The 18618-nt window shown below is 33.0% G+C and overlaps 1 protein-coding gene and 1 pseudogene across 5 annotated transcripts; both read left to right on the forward strand.

Moving 5' to 3' along the window:
• Window positions 1-1555: 1555 nt before the first annotated feature.
• LOC111994227 (zinc finger BED domain-containing protein RICESLEEPER 2-like) lies at window positions 1556-8151 on the forward strand. Of its 5 annotated transcripts, none has more exons than XM_024026130.2 (5): window positions 1556-2157; window positions 3375-5379; window positions 5497-5577; window positions 5669-5741; window positions 5954-6386. In XM_024026130.2, exon 2 carries the CDS (start codon window positions 3789-3791, stop codon window positions 5055-5057), a length of 1269 nt encoding a protein of 422 aa, XP_023881898.1. In that variant the 5' UTR covers window positions 1556-2157; window positions 3375-3788; the 3' UTR covers window positions 5058-5379; window positions 5497-5577; window positions 5669-5741; window positions 5954-6386. The 5 variants fall into 5 exon arrangements, 4 of the variants coding, with proteins under 4 accessions (XP_023881898.1, XP_023881947.1, XP_023882014.1 ...); XR_010630670.1 differs by having other exon boundaries at window positions 1559-2157; window positions 5278-5379; XM_024026179.2 differs by lacking the exon at window positions 1556-2157 and having other exon boundaries at window positions 2172-5379; window positions 5497-5573.
• Window positions 8152-13197: 5046 nt separating this feature from the next.
• LOC111992898 (myrcene synthase, chloroplastic-like) lies at window positions 13198-17954 on the forward strand (annotated as a pseudogene).
• Window positions 17955-18618: the final 664 nt, after the last annotated feature.

Consider the following 18618-nt stretch of genomic DNA (forward strand, 5'->3'; position numbering starts at 1 on the left):
ATTACTTTAAGTTTTTTTTCTTTTCCTTTTAAAAACATTTTTAGCACAAAAAAAAAAAAAGAAAAAAAAAAAAAGAAAGACCGGAGATTCACTTTGTAATTCACGCTTTTTTCAATTTCCACTTCTACCTTTTAGAGTTCTCTAGCTAGTACAGTGCATACAGCTGGACTTCACTCCACTTCTACCTTCTAGAGTTCTCTAAAGACTCTAATACAGTAGTACTCTAATATAGCTGGACTTCACTATCTTATCCCTTTGGCCTTTGTTGTATTTTTATGTTATTTTCGGTGTTAGTTTAGTCATTTAGTTACTCATTTCCTTTCCATCTGAATACTCTTTCTTCTTAGTTCTCTCTACCGAATCCGAAACTTAGTTCTATCATTGAACAAAAAAACCCAATTTAGTTTTATTCAAACTGAAATTTTTAGCTGTCACTCAATGAGTCCATGTCAATCTTATGCAGTCTGCAGCCTAAAACTCTTAGGCTATCTTGGAAAGACCGAAGCTTCTTTGAGAAGCTTCAATCTTTCTCTCGTTTATCATCAGTTTCTTTCTTTTCCTATCAATTTCTTTCTTTTCTCCAAATTTTCACAAAAAATTGACCAGCTCTCTCTCTCTCGTGAGGCCAAGATATTCCAAAAAATCTGCCCTATATCACTTTGCAACAAATGAACAAATCCTAGATTTGGAAGAGTTAGATGCTAACAAAGAGGATTTAGAGTCCGGTGTTTACCGAATCACCATGTAATTTAAGGGTTCTAATGGGTGTGCAAAGAGCTCCAACAACAGCTCTAGATTCGGTATAGTATTTGGCATCACTACCATCTTTGCTCTCTACCTCCATCCTCCAAGACGTTCATAGCCTTCTCTCACCATATGTAAATTTTCATGTTTAAAAATTTTCTATATATTTTTATAGTTGTTTGCACTGTAGTTTGTTTGATATTGCAAAATCGTTTTGATTTTCAAGTTATGGTTGTTTATGAAATTTCTATATAACTTAGAAAAATCATGTTGGTTGAATTCGTTTGATAATAACTTAGGGTCCATTTGTTTTGGGTGAAAACAGTTTCAGAAAAGCATTTTCCGTAAAATAGGCTGTTTGGGTGCGCAAGGAAAATTGGCTCAAACGGAAAATCATTTCCGTTGACCTTCAATAATGCCTTCTGATTACGAAAAATCATTTTCGTTTTCATTTTACCTTCAATTCACTTCCGGAGAGAGAGAGAGAGAGAGAGAGAGAGAGAGAGAGAGAGAGAGAGGGAGAGAGAGAGAGAGAGAGCGCGTTTTTTTTTTTTTTCCCTTTTAAAAACATTTTTAGCACAAAAAAAAAAAAAAGAAAAAAAAAAAGAAAGACCGGAGATTCATTTTGTAATTCACGCTTTTTTCAATTTCCACTTCTACCTTCTAGAGTTCTCTAGCTAGTACAGTGCGTACAGCTGGACTTCACTCCACTTCTACCTTCTAGAGTTCTCTAAAGACTCTAATACAGTAGTACTCTAATATAGCTGGACTTCACTATCTTATCCCTTTGGCCTTTGTTGTATTTTTATGTTATTTCGTGTGTTAGTTTAGTCATTTAATAGTTACTCATTTCCTTTCCATCTGAATACTCTTTCTTCTTTGTTCTCTCTACTGAATCCGAAACTTAGTTCTATCATTGAACAAAAAAAACCCAATTCAGTTTTATTCAAACTGAAATTTTTAGCTGTCACTCAATGAGTCCATGTCAATCTTATGCAGTCTGCAGCCTAAAACCCTTAGGCTATCTTGGAAAGACCGAAGCTTCTTTGAGAAGCTTCAATCTTTCTCTCTTTTATCATCAGTTTCTTTCTTTTCCCATCAGTTTCTTTCTTTTCTCCAAATTTTCACAAAAAATTGACTAGCTCTCTCTCTCTCGTGAGGCCAAGATATTCCAAAAAATCTGCCCTATATCACTTTGCAACAAATGAACAAATCCTAGATTTGGAAGAGTTAGATGCTAACAAAGAGGATTAGAGTCCGGTGTTTACCAAATCACCATGTAATTTAAGGGTTCTAATAGGTGTGCAAAGAGCTCCAACAACAGCTCTAGATTCGGTATAGTATTTGGCATCACTACCATCTTTGCTCTCTACCTCCATCCTCCAAGACGTTCATAGCATTCTCTCACCACAGGTAAATTTTCATGTTTAAAAATTTTCTATATATTTTTATAGTTGTTTGCACTGTAGTTTGTTTGATATTGCAAAATCGTTTTGATTTTCAAGTTATGGTTGTTTATGAAATTTCTATATAACTTAGAAAAATCATGTTGGTTGAATTCGTTTGATAATAACTTAGGGTCCGTTTGTTTTGGGTGAAAACAGTTTCAGAAAAGCATTTTCCGTAAAATAGGCTGTTTGGGTGCGCAAGGAAAATTGGGTCAAACGGAAAATCATTTCCGTTGACCTTTAATAATGCCTTCTGATTACGAAAAATCATTTCCGTTTTCATTTTACCTTCAATTCACTTCTGGAGAGAGAGAGAGAGAGAGAGAGAGAGAGAGAGTGCGAGGAAGAAGAGAGAGCCGGCGACCCACCGCCACGAGCCATCGACCCACGAACCCAGAGCCAAGAGCCGTCGACCCACGACCCACCGATCTTCGAACTAGAGTTGGTGACCCATGAACCCAGAGCCCAGAGCCTTCGACCCAGACCTTTGACCCATCGCCTTCGACCTTCGACCTTTAACCATCGCCACCCAGATCTCGTCGTCAACCCAGACCCAAACCCAGACCCATCGCTCTCTCTTCCTCGATCTCGTCGACGACTTAGTTTTGTTTTTTTAAAGTTTGATTGTTGTTGTTGTTGTGGTGGTGTGGTGGTGATGTTTTGGTGGTTGTGGGTTTTGATTGCCGGAATTTGCTGCCGGAATTTGTTGTTGAATTGACTGTGATGTTGAAATTTTTTGTAGTAAAATTTGTTTGGATGCTGAGAAAATAGCTGAGAAAATGTGAAAAAATTGTAGGAAAATAACATTTTCAGAATAGAACCAAACACATGAAAATATTTTCTACAACAATTTTTATAATACAACCAAACACCCGAAAATATTTTCCTTTCCCGAAAATAGTATTTCCAAAAAATAGGCTATTTTCCGGAAATTATTTTACGTGAACCAAACGGACCCTTAAATCTGTAATTAGTGGATTGTGGTTGTGGAGTCTGGTATGTAGTTTGGAATGGGTCTGTGCTTTTCTTTTTCTAAGGTGCAGAGTCCTCTGTGGTTAGCTACTAAAAATGTTATACTTTCTTTGTACTTAGCTTTGTTTTGTGCTATGTGCTATGTGTTTTTGGATATCAAATTTGATTTCTTGTTTATTCATATATGTTTTGGAATGTTAATTTATTTAGATTTGTGAAGTGGAGAGTCAACAAATGGATGCTTCTGCTATTGAAAATCTAGATGCAGTAATTAATATTGATGAGAATGAAGAATCTATAAAAAATAAGGATGTCAAACTTGAAGACAATCTATTTGAACAAAAGAAAAGGAAAAGGACTTCTGTGATTTGGAATGACTTTAATGAAATTATTCTTCCTGATGTAACAAAAAAGGTTCAATGTATTCATTGACTTAAACGACTTGCCTACAGTAATAATGGTGCAACAACACAATACCATAGGCACTTGAAAGGTTGTCTATGTCATAAACTAGCTGATAAGAAGCAAAAACTGTTAGCTGTAAATGAAGGTGGGGTGGAAAGTGAGGTAGCAATAGCAAACTTTAAGTATGACCATGCCAAGGTCAGGGAAAAAGCTTCACATATGATCCTTGTGCATGAATACCCTTTTAATATGGTGGAGCATGAGGTTTTTAATGTTTTTATGAAAACTGCTACTCCATATTACTTGAAAATTTCACGCAATACTGTAAGGAATGATTGCATTTCTACTTTTGAGTTGGAGAAGAAAAAATTGAAGACTATGCTTGGTAGTGTCAATAGAGTTAGCCTTACTGCAGATTTTTGGAAATCTAGGGGACAAAAAATTGGGTATATGTGTCTTACCTGTCATTTTGTTGACTCTAGTTGGAAATTACAAAAGCGAATTATAAATTTTTGTGATGTACCACCTCTACATTCTGGAGTTGTAATTTCTGATGCTATTTTTAAGTTTTTGCTTGATTGGGGGCTTGAAAATAAGGTGTGTACAATAACCTTGGACAATGCTAACAACAATGATGCAGCTGTAAGAATTTTGAAAGATGCTATCAAAAGGAAGCTCATGTTGGGTGGCAAGATCTTTCATGTACGTTGCTATGCACATGTCATTAATTTGTTGGTACAAGATGGGTTGAGTGAGATTGAAATGGTGATTGAAAATGTCAGTGAAAGTGTGAAGTATCTAATTGCATCAGAAGCTCGTCTTATAAAGTTTGGTGAGATTGCAAAGCAATTGCAATTACCGTCCAAGAAGTTGATCTTAGATTGTCCCACATGTTGGAATGCAACATATGCAATGTTGGCTGCTGTCTTGGAGTTTAGAGAGGTGTTCCCTAGGTACAAAGATAGAGATGCGGGGTATAATTGGCTGCCTAGTAATGAAGATTGGGATAGGATAGAACATCTGTGCAATTTTTTATCAGTTTTTGAAGAAGTCACAAATGTCATATCAGGAAGTGAATATCCAACTGCAAATATATTCCTTCCTGAGGTTTGGAAGATAAAAGAAGTTTTAAATGAGAAGTCACTTGATAAAAATGATTACATTAGTGTTATGGCATGTAAGATGAAGTTAAAGTTTGACAAATATTGGGGTGAACGCAACTTTGTAATGGCCATAGCTGCTGTGTTAGATCCTCGGTTCAAAATGACTTTGATAAACTTTTCATTTCCAAAGATCTATCAAGGGTTTGAAGTAGCTAGAAACATTGATCGTGTTCATGATGCCTTATATCAACTTTATAATGAATATGTTGTGGACTATACTTCAAGTAATGCTGGACAAAGTGCATCTAAATCCACTGAAGGTAGTAGTAGTGTTGGTGGCAATAATTCAAAGTTTAAAACTAGAGGTAGAATGGAGTTTGATTAGTTTGTTAGAAATGCTGATAACATTCAACCAGCAAAATAAGATTTGGATGTGTACTGGGAAGAAGGTGTCTTTTTATGCTCAGATGATTTAGACTCAGACTTTGATGCTTTGGAGTGGTGGAAGGCTAACAACTTAAAATTTCGTATTCTCTCAAAAATGGCATTTGACATACTTTCCATTCCCATCACCATAGTAGCTTCAGAATTTGCATTCTTTACAGGTTGATGTGTATCGAGCTTCTTTATCAACAAAAACTATACAAGCTTTACTTTGTGGCGGTGATTGGGTTCGACCTCTTTACAAAACTAAGAAATAATCAAAAGTAAGTGTTCATCACATTTATTCATTCTTTTTCGAAAAACAACTTAAATTTTTTTTAATTTTTGTCTATTGTAACAAAGACTTGGAATCTAAAGCTTCTAATTTTTTTCTTTTGTAGGTTGAACTGGGGTCTACTAGCATCACAGAGATAGCCATACCTTTTCCAAAATGATGCTATGTTAAGTGTATTGTTTAGTATGTGTGTGTCTTTTTTTTTTCATTAAATGTTTTTTTATAATTCTTTTATTTTTTATTTTTTATAATGTTCTTATATTTGCTTTTACATGTAGTTGGAAGGATAATGAGTTGAAGGATTTTTTGTTGTGGATGTTAGTTTTTTTTGTGTTTGCAAGAGGGTGTAAGGTATGTGCTTTATTATTTGATAATGGTCTTTTATATCTATGATTTTCTTATATTTACAAAGGACATGTTATGTTGATATGGTGCATATTGATAATACAACTATAATAATGTAAAGTTGATTTTCTCTTAATTTACTGAATATTGACTATAATTATCATCTTCCCCTATAATTTATAATGTCCTTTTATTATTTTTGGTTGTTTTGAATGCAGGTTGTTGGTTTTTTGATCTGGTGCATATTAAAGACCTTGTGGTGGAATATATTCTGATCTGGTGCACAAAGTGAAAGACCTAGATTTGTGAATGATAGATGGTCTTTTGTTTTTTAAAAAACTAAATATTCTTTTTGTTAATGGCATGGTGCATATGATAACTTAGCATATGGTGATATGGATACTTCTGAAATGTCATGTCAAGAGGGTCTTTCTTTTTTTGTTTGAAGATTATATATAGCTGCACAGATGACAAATATATTTGTGAAGGAAGTATGAAGATTATATTTGTGAATTGTATTTTGAACAAATATTATAGCTAGAGACAAGGAAGTATGAATGGACAGATTTAATTATGTAAAGCTTTAATTTGAGCAATTGCTAATCACAGGTGGAATTAGAAGTATGAACAAATGAGTATATTATTTTCTTATCTTTGTTTACTTGATTGTTGGAGATTTGAGCAGATTTGAGCACTTGATAATGCAATTTTGTTAGATCCCAAGCAAAAAAGCTTGACTTGAGCTTGAGTTTGAGCTTGATGTTAAGCTTGAGCTTGGCTTGATTAATTTATCAAGCCAAACCAAGCTGAGCTCAAGCTCTTGGGGTTTTCCACGAGCTCGGGTTCAAACATTATATTTAGGCTTGTCTCGAGCTCGAGCCAAGCTTGAGCATTTTATTTTTACTGACGAGCCAAGCTCAAATAGGCACTACTTGCTTGAGCTTGGCTTGTTTACGACCCTATTCCTATGGAGCCAAATGGTCCACAATGTGGTAAAGATGGACTGCATATAATCAAAAGATCTTTCTTCTTTCCAGTTAAGAGGATTCATTAGATTAATTAACCATTGCTGAACAGATATGTCACTAAAATCATAGGTATGTACACCCAAAGATGAACCATGCCAACAAGCTCTAGCAAAGGGGCACATTAAAAACAAATGAGAAGCTGATTCCTCCTCATAGTTGCACATTGGATGTAGCCCATATACCCCTAATTTTTAAATGCTGCAAAGTTGGAAGACAATCATGCAATAATTTCCAAATAAATATACAAATTTTCTGTGGAAGCTTTATCTTCCAAATCAATGCCCAAATTTTACTTCCAACCAGATTCACCTTATGACTATCAATAGAAGAAAACAAGCATTCCTTAAGGAGAAGCCTATATGCTGTTTTGACCTCATAGTCCCCACTCTTTGAGTGTTTCCATAATAGTTTGTCACCTCCAGCATTAATTTTTGGCAGGGGAATTTTCATAGTTTCCTCACTGCTAGGAAAGGGGTAAAAGGTTTGCACTAAATCTGCATTCCAAGAGTGATTCTCTTGATTAATTAGGTCAGCTACAGAACCATCAGTTATGAAGGGATTGTCTAACATATTAGGTTTACACCTAAACCACTCATTATCCCTTAAAGAAATGTCTAAACCCTTATTCACCCACCATCTTCCTGCCTTAAGCTTAGGATTATCACATTTAATGATGTTCCTCCAAATCCAAGATTGATGTGGTTTAGGAGAGCATATATGGATGGATCCCCTAGGATAGTACTTTGCCTTAAAAGTTCTTGCAATTAAGGAATTAGGATTATGGCGTACTCTCCAATATTTTTTAGCCAGCATAGCCTGATTCAAAAAACTAAATCTTCTGATACCTAAACCCCCCCCCCCCTCAAAGGACATGTTATGTTGATATGGTGCATATTGATAATACAACTATAATAATGTAAAGTTGATTTTCTCTTAATTTACTGAATATTGACTATAATTATCATCTTCCCCTATAATTTATAATGTCCTTTTATTATTTTTGGTTGTTTTGAATGCAGGTTGTTGGTTTTCTGATCTGGTGCATATTAAAGACCTTGTGGTGGAATATATTCTGATCTGGTGCAGAAAGTGAAAGACCTAGATTTGTGAATGATAGATGGTCTTTTGTTTTTTTAAAAACTAAATATTCTTTTTGTTAATGGCATGGTGCATATGATAACTTAGCATATGGTGATATGGATACTTCTGAAATGTCATGTCAAGAGGGTCTTTCTTTTTTTGTTTGAAGATTATATATAGCTGCACAGATGACAAGTATATTTGTGAAGGAAGTATGAAGATTATATTTGTGAATTGTATTTTGAACAAATATTATAGCTAGAGACAAGGAAGTATGAATGGATAGATTTAATTATGTAAAGCTTTAATTTGAGCAATTGCTAATCACATGTGGAATTAGAAGTATGAACAAATGAGTATATTATTTTCTTATCTTTGTTTACTTGATTGTTGGAGATTTGAGCAAATTTGAGCACTTGATAATGCAATTTTGTTAGATCCCAAGCAAAAAAGCTTGACTTGAGCTTGAGTTTGAGCTTGATGTTAAGCTTGAGCTTGGCTTGATTAATTTATCAAGCCAAGCCAAGCTGAGCTCAAGCTCTTGGGGTTTTCCACGAGCTCGGGTTCAAACATTATATTTAGGCTTGTTTCGAGCTCGAGCCAAGCTTGAGCATTTTATTTTTACTGACGAGCCAAGCTCAAATAGGCACTACTCGCTTGAGCTTGGCTTGTTTACAGCCCTATTCCTATGGAGCCAAATGGTCCACAATGTGGTAAAGATGGACTGCATATAATCAAAAGATCCTTCTTCTTTCCAGTTAAGAGCATTCATTAGATTAATTAACCATTGCTGAACAGATATGTCACTAAAATCATAGGTATGTACACCCAAAGATGAACCATGCCAACAAGCTCTAGCAAAGGGGCACATTAAAAACAAATGAGAAGCTGATTCCTCCTCATAGTTGCACATTGGACATAGCCCATCATTAGATATACCCCTAATTTTTAAATGTTGCAAAGTTGAAGACAATCATGCAATAATTTCCAAATAAATATACAAATTTTCTGTGGAAGCTTTATCTTCCAAATCAATGCCCAAATTTTACTTCCAACCAGATTCACCTTATGACTATTAGTAGAAGAAAACAAGCATTCCTTAAGGAGAAGCCCATATGCTGTTTTGACCTCATAGTCCCCACTCTTTGAGTGTTTCCATAATAGTTTGTCACCTCCAGCATTAATTTTTGGCAGGGGAATTTTCATAATTTCCTCACTGCTAGGAAAGGGGTAAAAGGTTTGCACTAAATCTGCATTCCAACAGTGATTCTCTGGATTAATTAGGTTAGCTACAGAACCATCAGTTATGAAGGGATTGTCTAACATATTAGGTTTACACCTAAACCACTCATTATCCCTTAAAGAAATGTCTAAACCCTTATTCACCCACCATCTTCCTGCCTTAAGCTTAGGATTATCACATTTAATGATGTTCCTCCAAATCCAAGATTGATGTGGTTTAGGAGAGCATATATGGATGGATCCCCTAGGATAGTACTTTGCCTTAAAAGTTCTTGCAATTAAGGAATTAGGATTATGGCGTACTCTCCAATATTTTTTAGCCAGCATAGCCTGATTCAAAAGACTAAATCTTCTGATACCTAAACCCCCCCAAGACTTAGGATAACATATCTTACTCCATTTAAGAGAATGCAATTTCTAAACCCTAGGAGCATGACCCCACCAAAATGCCCTCACTATAGAATCCATCCTCCTACAAATTGCTTCAGGAACCTTAAAACAAGAGAAGGTATAGAGAGGGAGGGTTTGAAGTACAAAATTTATTAAAGTGGTTCTCCCAGCTTGAGATAACAGATTTGCTTTCCATTTGTCAAGCTTGGATTGTAGCTTGTCCACCAGAAATTGGAAGTTAGCCACTTTATTCCCCTTAAGCTTAAAATTAATACCAAGATACTTGCTAGGATGTTGAACCAAATTTAATTTGATGATTTTTTTTTTAATCATCAAATTAAAACATCAATTAATTTCCTTTTTTTCTTTTATACATGGGATTTGAATTCAACTCACCCTTATAATTGTTGCTTATAACATGCTACGAGGTGGTTATCTCTTTGTTGTTGATTGGACTGTTATGTCTTAACACAGGCTCGAACTTACTATATTGTAATTTGCATCAACTATTAACAAAAAATACAGCAATGAATATTCTATCCAAGAACCCTTGAGTTTACATCCATATGAAGAGCATATATTTACAATTGAAGTAATAAAGTCTCTTCCAACAAAGCCTCAACCAGGATTTGAGCAGCTTTTGTTACAATTGGATTATGAAGGAACAAAAGGAAAGACTAATAAGAAACCAGCAATCTCCTGTACATGCTGTAGTAGGTGCCCCCCCATTGAAGAGAGCTCTGTTCCTTTGACTTCAAAGCCCAAGAAGGTGGACTGAGAATCACCCTTAACTATAGCAAGAGCTCTATGTATTGTTACATTCATTCATTGCTTCCTCATAACTTTACCCCACGCCATTATTATTCAATTTACAAGCCAATATATAGTTCCTGAAATTTCCTTAACACTTTTGTCTTTGTTTGACTCTCTTTTAGATGGTCGAAATTTCCTCATATTGGCTTGTAATAATAATAATAATAATAATAGTTGGCGTAAAAAAAATGAGAATTGTAAAAAAAATGAGAATTTGTCTGTTTGGAATCCGCTTATTTTGCTGAAATTGAAAACTTTTTGCTGAAATACAATAAATAAATATAAAAGTTAGCTGAAATAGTATAGTAGAACTTATGAATAGTAACAAAAAGTGTAGTGGAACTCAAGAATAGTCGTAAAAATAAGCTGAATAGTAAAATAAGTTGGCAAAATTAATCATGCCAAACTGACACTTTATCAATATAAATTTAAATGAATTTTTGGCATTTGTTTCAAGAAAACTTATAATTGTTATTTATTACAAGTCAGGACACCGGTTGTGTTTTGGTGTAAACGTGGTTCAAATCCTAAATCTATTATTTAACTCTAAGAGACTTTACTAGACTTTACCAACAAACCTAACTTGAATCCATAATCCATCTCTTTATTATATGTTTGTTCAAAAAAAAATTTAAATTCAATGTTATCTTGCAAAATGTTTACAAATTAGTATATTATTAATTTCATTTACTATTTCTAAGCATATTATGCATTTATGCAAAGTTTTTTTTACTATATACAATGATCATATGATAATTGAAACAATTTCTTACTTGCAAAATCTCAAACTACAAATAAAAAAGATATATCCAATAGAAGAAGAAAAAGAAACCAAGATTTCTTTAAATAATATTTCAACAGCTTTTTTTGTGTGAATTATAAAATTTGATTTGTTTTCAAATGATTGTACCAATAACATAACAAAAGTGAATATATATATAATATAATTACCATTAATTATTCATGCATTACACGGATTAACTACTAGTTGTGTATTGATTATACATAGACTAAATCTATGTAATAATTGCTGAGAGTCTATGAATCTATGATTGATATACAGATTTTCAAATTCAACATAGGTTTAATCTTTAAAAAAGATATTACAGACTCTTGCCTGAAATTTAGGGACACTGTTGACTGTCTGTAATCTGTACCCTATATCTGTATGTCCAGTCCGAACATACAATTAGAGAAGCTTAACTTGCTTAATTTAAAATAATAATAAAGAAAAACTTAATCATCTATTGAACTTCTACTTTAATTATATTATTATTTTTTTATAAGTAATATAATTTCTTTTAAATTTCTTTATACTTTAATTCATAATTTTGTAAACTTTTCAAGCTTGAATAACTGAATTCCTCTAATATGAACCTTTTGAAACACATGAACGAAGAATGTCGTGCCATATATAGCATTGACGTTGAACCATGCATCTTTGCCTGTACAACATATAAGAGGCATGACTAAAGAATGTCAGGTACAATTCATAGTTGTTATAAAAAAAAATATATACAATACATTGCCGTTAATGACCCATATATGTGGAGTCTTTTGGCTGAATGTTGTAAAAAATGAAATTTATTTGTGATATGGTACTGTTTAAACTTATTTGGAAAATAAGGAGAGAAGCGAATTTTGGGAACATTATTGCTGAAATTCTGAGAAAAAGTATGAGAGAGGAGAGAGGAATGATGTGATGGACATGGGAGAGAGAAAAAAGAATTTTAACAATGATATTGCAAAAAAAAAAAAAAAGAATTGTGGCAATTGAATTGCCGAAATTGGAAGATTAAAAAAAGGAAAATTGAACTGTAGCAAGAATAATGCTATGGTCACAAACTATTTTACCATATTATTACAAACGATTGTTATGACCAGTTTCTTACTGGTTCTTATCAGGGCCCATCAATAACATCACTTTTTTATTTACCAATAATCGCTCATCACATCAATAGTTTATGAAAGTTTTTGTGAAAAAGTATGTATCTCTAGCATTTTGCCAAAAGTGGATGATTTAAAAAAAAAAAAAAACCAAAAATCAATTGTGGCAATTGAATTGCCGAAATTGTAGGAGTTAAAAAAAAAAAAAAAAAAAAAAAAAACCTTGATTGTGATAAGATTAATGCTACAACCACACTTTTGGAGTAAAATTATAGAGACACGCATTTTTTTTTACTCCTCCAATTTCGGCAATTCAATTGCCACAATTGAGTTTTTTTTTTTTTTTTTTTAATCCTTTCCTTTTGGCAAAATGCTAGATATACAAATTTTTTACAAAAACTTTCATAAACTGTTAATGTGATGAGTAGTTATTAGGAAATAAAAAGTAAGTTATTGGTGAGCTCTAATGAGAACTAGTAAAAAATTATTCGTCACATCATTTCTCTCTTCTCTCTCCTACTTTTTTTTAGAATTTTGGCAATGGTGTTATCGAAATTTGCTTCTCTCCTCATTCTGTCAATAAGTTTAAATAGTACCCATATCACAAATAAACTCTTTTTTACAATATTAGCTAAAAGACTATATATGCGACTATGCGAGTACAACATACAAGACAAAACTTTTGCTTATCTTCCTTTTAATTAGTTATGATAGAATTTCAAATTATGACATTTGTTTTATGATGATATTTTATTATTGGATCTAAGACATGCATTAATTGATTTTCAGAGTAAACAGGATTAAATTCAAAATCTCTGGACAAAAAAAAAAAAAAAAAAACTTTAAAACCTGCACTAAGACAAATTTTACTTCACATGTTACACATGATATAAATATAATGTCGATAGATATACAGATGAGAGTCTCCCAAGTCAAGCAATATAAAAGGCATATATGTAACGTAATGTTTCTACGCAATACTACCAAGAAACCATAATAAGCTATACCAAAGGCCTTTCTCAATGGCTCTCAACGTCCTTGCTTCACTCCCTATTTACAATTTCCCATCTAAAGGTCCCATCCATCTCAAATCACTTGTAACAATAAGCAGAAGTGGCATGTTCCTGGTCCTGTCCAATGCATGGCGGACAGCAAATTCTAAGAGCACCGATATTGTTCGGAGATCTGCAATTATCAAGCTCCTATTTGGGACTATGATTACATCCAGTCACTAAGAAGCGAAATACGTGGTACATAATTAATATATAATATTGTTTCATTGTTAGATTTACTAGTGCTTTTCAATTATTGCCGAAACTGATCATTGGGCCATGCTAATGATAAAATTGTGATGTAGGGAGAAGTGTACACAGGGAAAATTAACAAGTTGAAGGGACAAGCGAGGATGATGCTTCAAAAAGTGGTGGATCCTTTAGAGCAACTGGAGCTGATAGATATCTTGCAAAAACTAGGATTGTCTTATCTTTTGAGTGTAAGTGAAGAGAATATTGGAAGGTCTATACAACAATGATCATGATGGTGAGTGGAAGAAGGAGAATTTATATGCCACGGCTCTTAAATTTCAACTGCTTAGACAACATGGATATAGGGTGTCCAAAGGTAATTAAGAAGATATTTGATTTCACAGATGGATATTTATTACTGACCAATGTTTTAAACTACAGGGCACTTTTGCCTCCTTATTTTTTGGATTGTTTTCACTGTTTAACATTTAACGTTTCAAATTTTTTTTAAATATTTATATTTGTTTTCATATTGGTCATATCCATTTCTATTTATTCTGTAAAGTTGTAATACTCCAAATTGTGCAAATATAGTTGGATTGGATTATTTGAGTGTAAGTTGTGTGGGCGTGTACTGATTCCCACATCAAGTGTTTATTATGTGGATCCTGTATATATAACTAATTATGAGGAGTTTCAATTGCAACTTGATTAGTTCATTTTAGAGTGTAATTAAGCATAGATGTAGCTAGACCTTTAATCATGTCACGACATAACCATATTAGATTCGACTCCCACAACTTATATGTGTGTGTGTGTGTGTGTGTGTATGTGTAGTAGGCCATGGACTCTAATGGTTTGAGATGATCAATATAAAAATAAAAGCAAATAGTTAAGGTCAACCACATATACTCTTTTTTGTCTATTTATTCTATATGAAGTTATAGTTTCTGTTACTTTCTTAATTGATAAATTTATTTTATTTTATTTTATTTTTATTCTACTAATGTAAAAAGTGACAAAAAACAAGAAAAATAGATACAGCTTACTTTAATTTGGTTTTGTGCATCAATGAATTTGGATAACTATACTTATATATATATATTATATANCAACTTGATTAATCATTTTAGAGTAAAATTAAGCATAGATGTAGCTAGACCTTTAATCATGTCACGACATAACCATATTAGATTCGACTCCCACAACTTATATATACGTGTGTGTGTGTGTGTGTGTATGTGTGTAGGCCATGGACTCTAATGGTTTGAGATGATCAATATAAAAATAAAAGCAAATCAGTTAAGGTCAACCACATATACTCTTTTTTGTCTATTTATTCTATATGAAGTTATAGTTTCTGTTACTTTCTTAATTGATAAATTTATTTTATTTTATTTTATTTTTATTTCTACTAATGATAAAAAGTGTACAAAAAAAAGAAAATAGATACAGCTTACTTTAATTGGTTTTGTGCATCAATGAATTTTGGATAACTATACTTTTATATATATATATATATATATATATAGAGTCCATTACACATCATAATTATAATTATATTCAATATTTGATTTGATAACATGCTTCTTGAGCCCTTAGAATACCCATTATAACTGTTGGGTTGCTGAGTGCAGAAGTTTTCGATAGTTTCATGGAGGAAGGGAGTTTCAAGGGATATCTTTGGGATGATACCAAGGGAATTCTATCCTTGTATGAAGCCTCATTCCTTTGGTTAGAAGGTGAAAAATATCTTAGAGGAAGCAAGAGAATTCTCAAAGAAACATCTCCAAGAATTTATCAACCAGAATAAAGATCAAAATCTTTCTATCATAGTGAGCCATACATTGGAGCTTCCACACACTGGAGGATATCAAGGGTGGAAGCGGGATGGTTCATTGATGTATATAGGAGCAAAGAAGACATGAACTCTATTAGGACATATGTGGAATTTGTTAAGAACATATGTCATGTAGAATTGGCTAATCCTTTGACAAAACGTACTTTACTTGTAATTGGGTAGATCTAAGATGTGTTTAATACTTCAAGGAACAAGAATTCAAGTCCAAGTATTAAAGTCATGCAAATCTATCCAAGAATCAAGTGAAGAATTGCTATTCATTAAAACTCGACAGACATCTCGACAAATGTATCTATCAAGATTTAATATGTGATTCTCGACAGTTCTCGAGAGAAACTGTATCTATCGAGAATTACAAAATTCAAATTTCCAGATTTGCTTTTCACGCATATCCAAGCTATTTATATAGGGATTCTTTTCTCACAATCCTAGACATATATAAGGATTATTTTAAGGGCCGTCTAAGGTGATGCAACTAAGGTTGTTGCAATTGTTGTTGCACTCACATTGTGACCGGAGACAAAAATTGTCCTAGTTCATATTTCTCTTGAAGAAGCTGCTACGTCTTTGTGCCAAGAGTTTTGTAACCAATGAGCTTCTTAATCTTCATCGTGTGGATGTACTGAAAAATTTTACAACCAACATCTTTCTCAAGTTGATGTGTTAGTCACGTATTAGGATCTGTGTATCGATTGGTTAGTCACGTATTTCAAGCCGTGTATTAAAATGAGAGATTATCACTACATTGCAAGTCTAATTGTAGGTTGGTATTAGGTACTGTGATTTATTTTACTTATAACTACTTGTTTTGATAATAGTGGATTCTCAGGAGTGGTAACCTTAAATTCACCCGGTGGGGTTTTGCCTCGGTGGTTTTCTCCATTTGTAAACAAATCATCTGTGTTAAATTTATTTTTCGCTGCATTTAACTTGATGATTTGTTTGTGCTACCACGCTTATTGCATGTAATTGAATCTAGTTAATTCATTTGGCTAATTAATTGATTAATTTACCAAAAAGGTCAATACATTCTTGAACTATCAAACTCTATCTTGCTTGAGCTTGCAAAATTGGATTTCAAAATGGTGCAAGCAACCCACCAAGAAGATATCAAACTAGTGTCAAGGTCAAAAGCTTGTTAATTCTCATTCTATAAATTGAGCTACAGTTGAGATTTGATATATAATTCCTGGTTTGTAACATATTTATTGAAGACCCTTGGAACTTCCAAGTTAGAAGGACAACTATATAGAAATTGAAGCATACACTAATAAATACTAAAACTAAAATAAAATCTCATGGCAACATGAACAAATAATTAAATCAGTTATGGCCTAAATTTTAAACTTAAAGCTAGTGTTTAACTTTACTAATTTGAAAGGTAAGAAAATGCATTGATATAAAAATAAAATTTTCATTCTCTGGTTTGGTTCAAATAAAGGTGGTGGAGGAGCATTGGCCTTGCAGAAAAGTTGAGCTTTGTGAGAAATAGGCTAACAGAGAGTTTCTTCTGGATAGTGGGGTGTACATTTCACGAAGAATCTCAACAAAGGTCAATCTACTCATTACGGTAATAGATGATATCTATGATGTGTATGGCACTTTGGATGAACTTGATCTCTTCACGAATGCTGTTGAGAGGTTAGTTTTAATGGTAATATGCCTTAAATGCTTCAAAGCTATATATGACATAATGACTTAAGTGCACTCTGTGATTTCAGTTGGAATATCAATGTAATGGATGGGCTCCTAGATTACATGAAGCTATGTTTCCTTGCTCTACACAATTCAGTTAATGAAATGGCTTTTGATACACTTAAAATAGCAGTATGACATTGACTTATAAACTCATCTATATTTATCCTTTAATATTTTCTTATTGAACACATGATTTACTACCTCTAATATTCATTGCTCCATTATAATTTTTTCAGTGGATGGATATATGTAGAGCTTATTTGTTGGAAGCAAAGTGGTACTATACTGGATACCTTCAAGAGTACCTTGAGAATGCATATTTTTCAGTAGCAGCACCAATTATACTATTGAATACTTATTTTTTAGTCACAGATCCAATAACAAAGGAAGACTTATAAATTTCTTGGAAGAATGCCCCAACATAGTCTGTTACTCATCAATAATTGTACGACTTGCAAGAATGCCCCAACATAGTATGTTACTCATCAATAATTGTACGACTTGCAGATGATTTTGGAACATCTACAGTATGTAGAACATACCATCCTAAGATTTTCATCCACCAAAATTTCATATAGTCATTAAACCCTTACGATCTTCTTTTTTTTTTTTTTTTTGGGTGAATCAAGATGAGTTAGAAAGAGGTGGCGTCCCTAAATCAATCCAGTGTTACATGAATGAAAATGGTGCTAGTGAAGAAGATGCCCGTGAATACATTAGGCATTTGATTAGTGAAACATGGAAGAAGATGAATGAAGAACGAGATGCAACTTCTTCTTTGCTTGAAACTTTTATTGAAATTATATTCAACCTTAGAAGGATGGCTCAGTGCATGTACTAGTCTGGAGATGGACATGGAGCTGGAAACCATGAAACTAAGGGTCGTTTATCATCATTATTTGTTCAGCCTATTCCAATATATAAAGATGGACATGATGAATTATTGACATGTCAGGATGCAGGTTTGAAGTTTTAACTCATCAATTGTATTACATATTATTATTGAGATTTGTGAGTTAGTTTGTTTCTATGGGAATTTTGTTGTGTTTGTGAGTTTTGGGAATGTTGTTTGTGTGAGATGTGAGAATTCGTGAGTTCATTTAGTTTGTCAAGTCTGATTGAGTGTGGTTGTAATCCATGTGGACAAGTCATTGATTGTGAACTTTGGTTGGCATTATACATGGATGTAGGCTTGGATTTGACCGTACCATGTTAAATATTTTTCTTTTATTTGATTATTTTATAACCTTATTAGTCATTAATCCGTATAATGCTCTAAAAACTTATAAAAATAAGACCTTAAAAATTATGGTGCTAATTTTTCAATAATCACACTTTACCTTAATATAACTGTTAAAAAAGTTACCATAATATATCTGTAGAAAAAGTTGTGAAAATGGTGTGACTAAACTTTTTTCTGTGGGTCGGTCAGCCAGTCAGGTACAAAATGGTAAGAGAAATTTAATTTTTATTAAAAAAAAAAGTTTGAATCTTGAAATGAAGCTCACATTAGTGGGTTGTCAGTAACATTAATGATTACATCACTACACAAAAAACTAAAAAGCAAGATTGAAAAGAAGCGAAAAGACACATCGAAAAAGAAGCAGAAGAAAAAAACTTTTTTTGTAATCTGTGGGAAC

This window comes from Quercus suber, unplaced genomic scaffold, assembly GCF_002906115.3.
Source record: "Quercus suber isolate HL8 unplaced genomic scaffold, Cork oak 2.0 scaffold_170, whole genome shotgun sequence".
In the NCBI taxonomy this organism is placed as follows: domain Eukaryota; kingdom Viridiplantae; phylum Streptophyta; class Magnoliopsida; order Fagales; family Fagaceae; genus Quercus; species Quercus suber.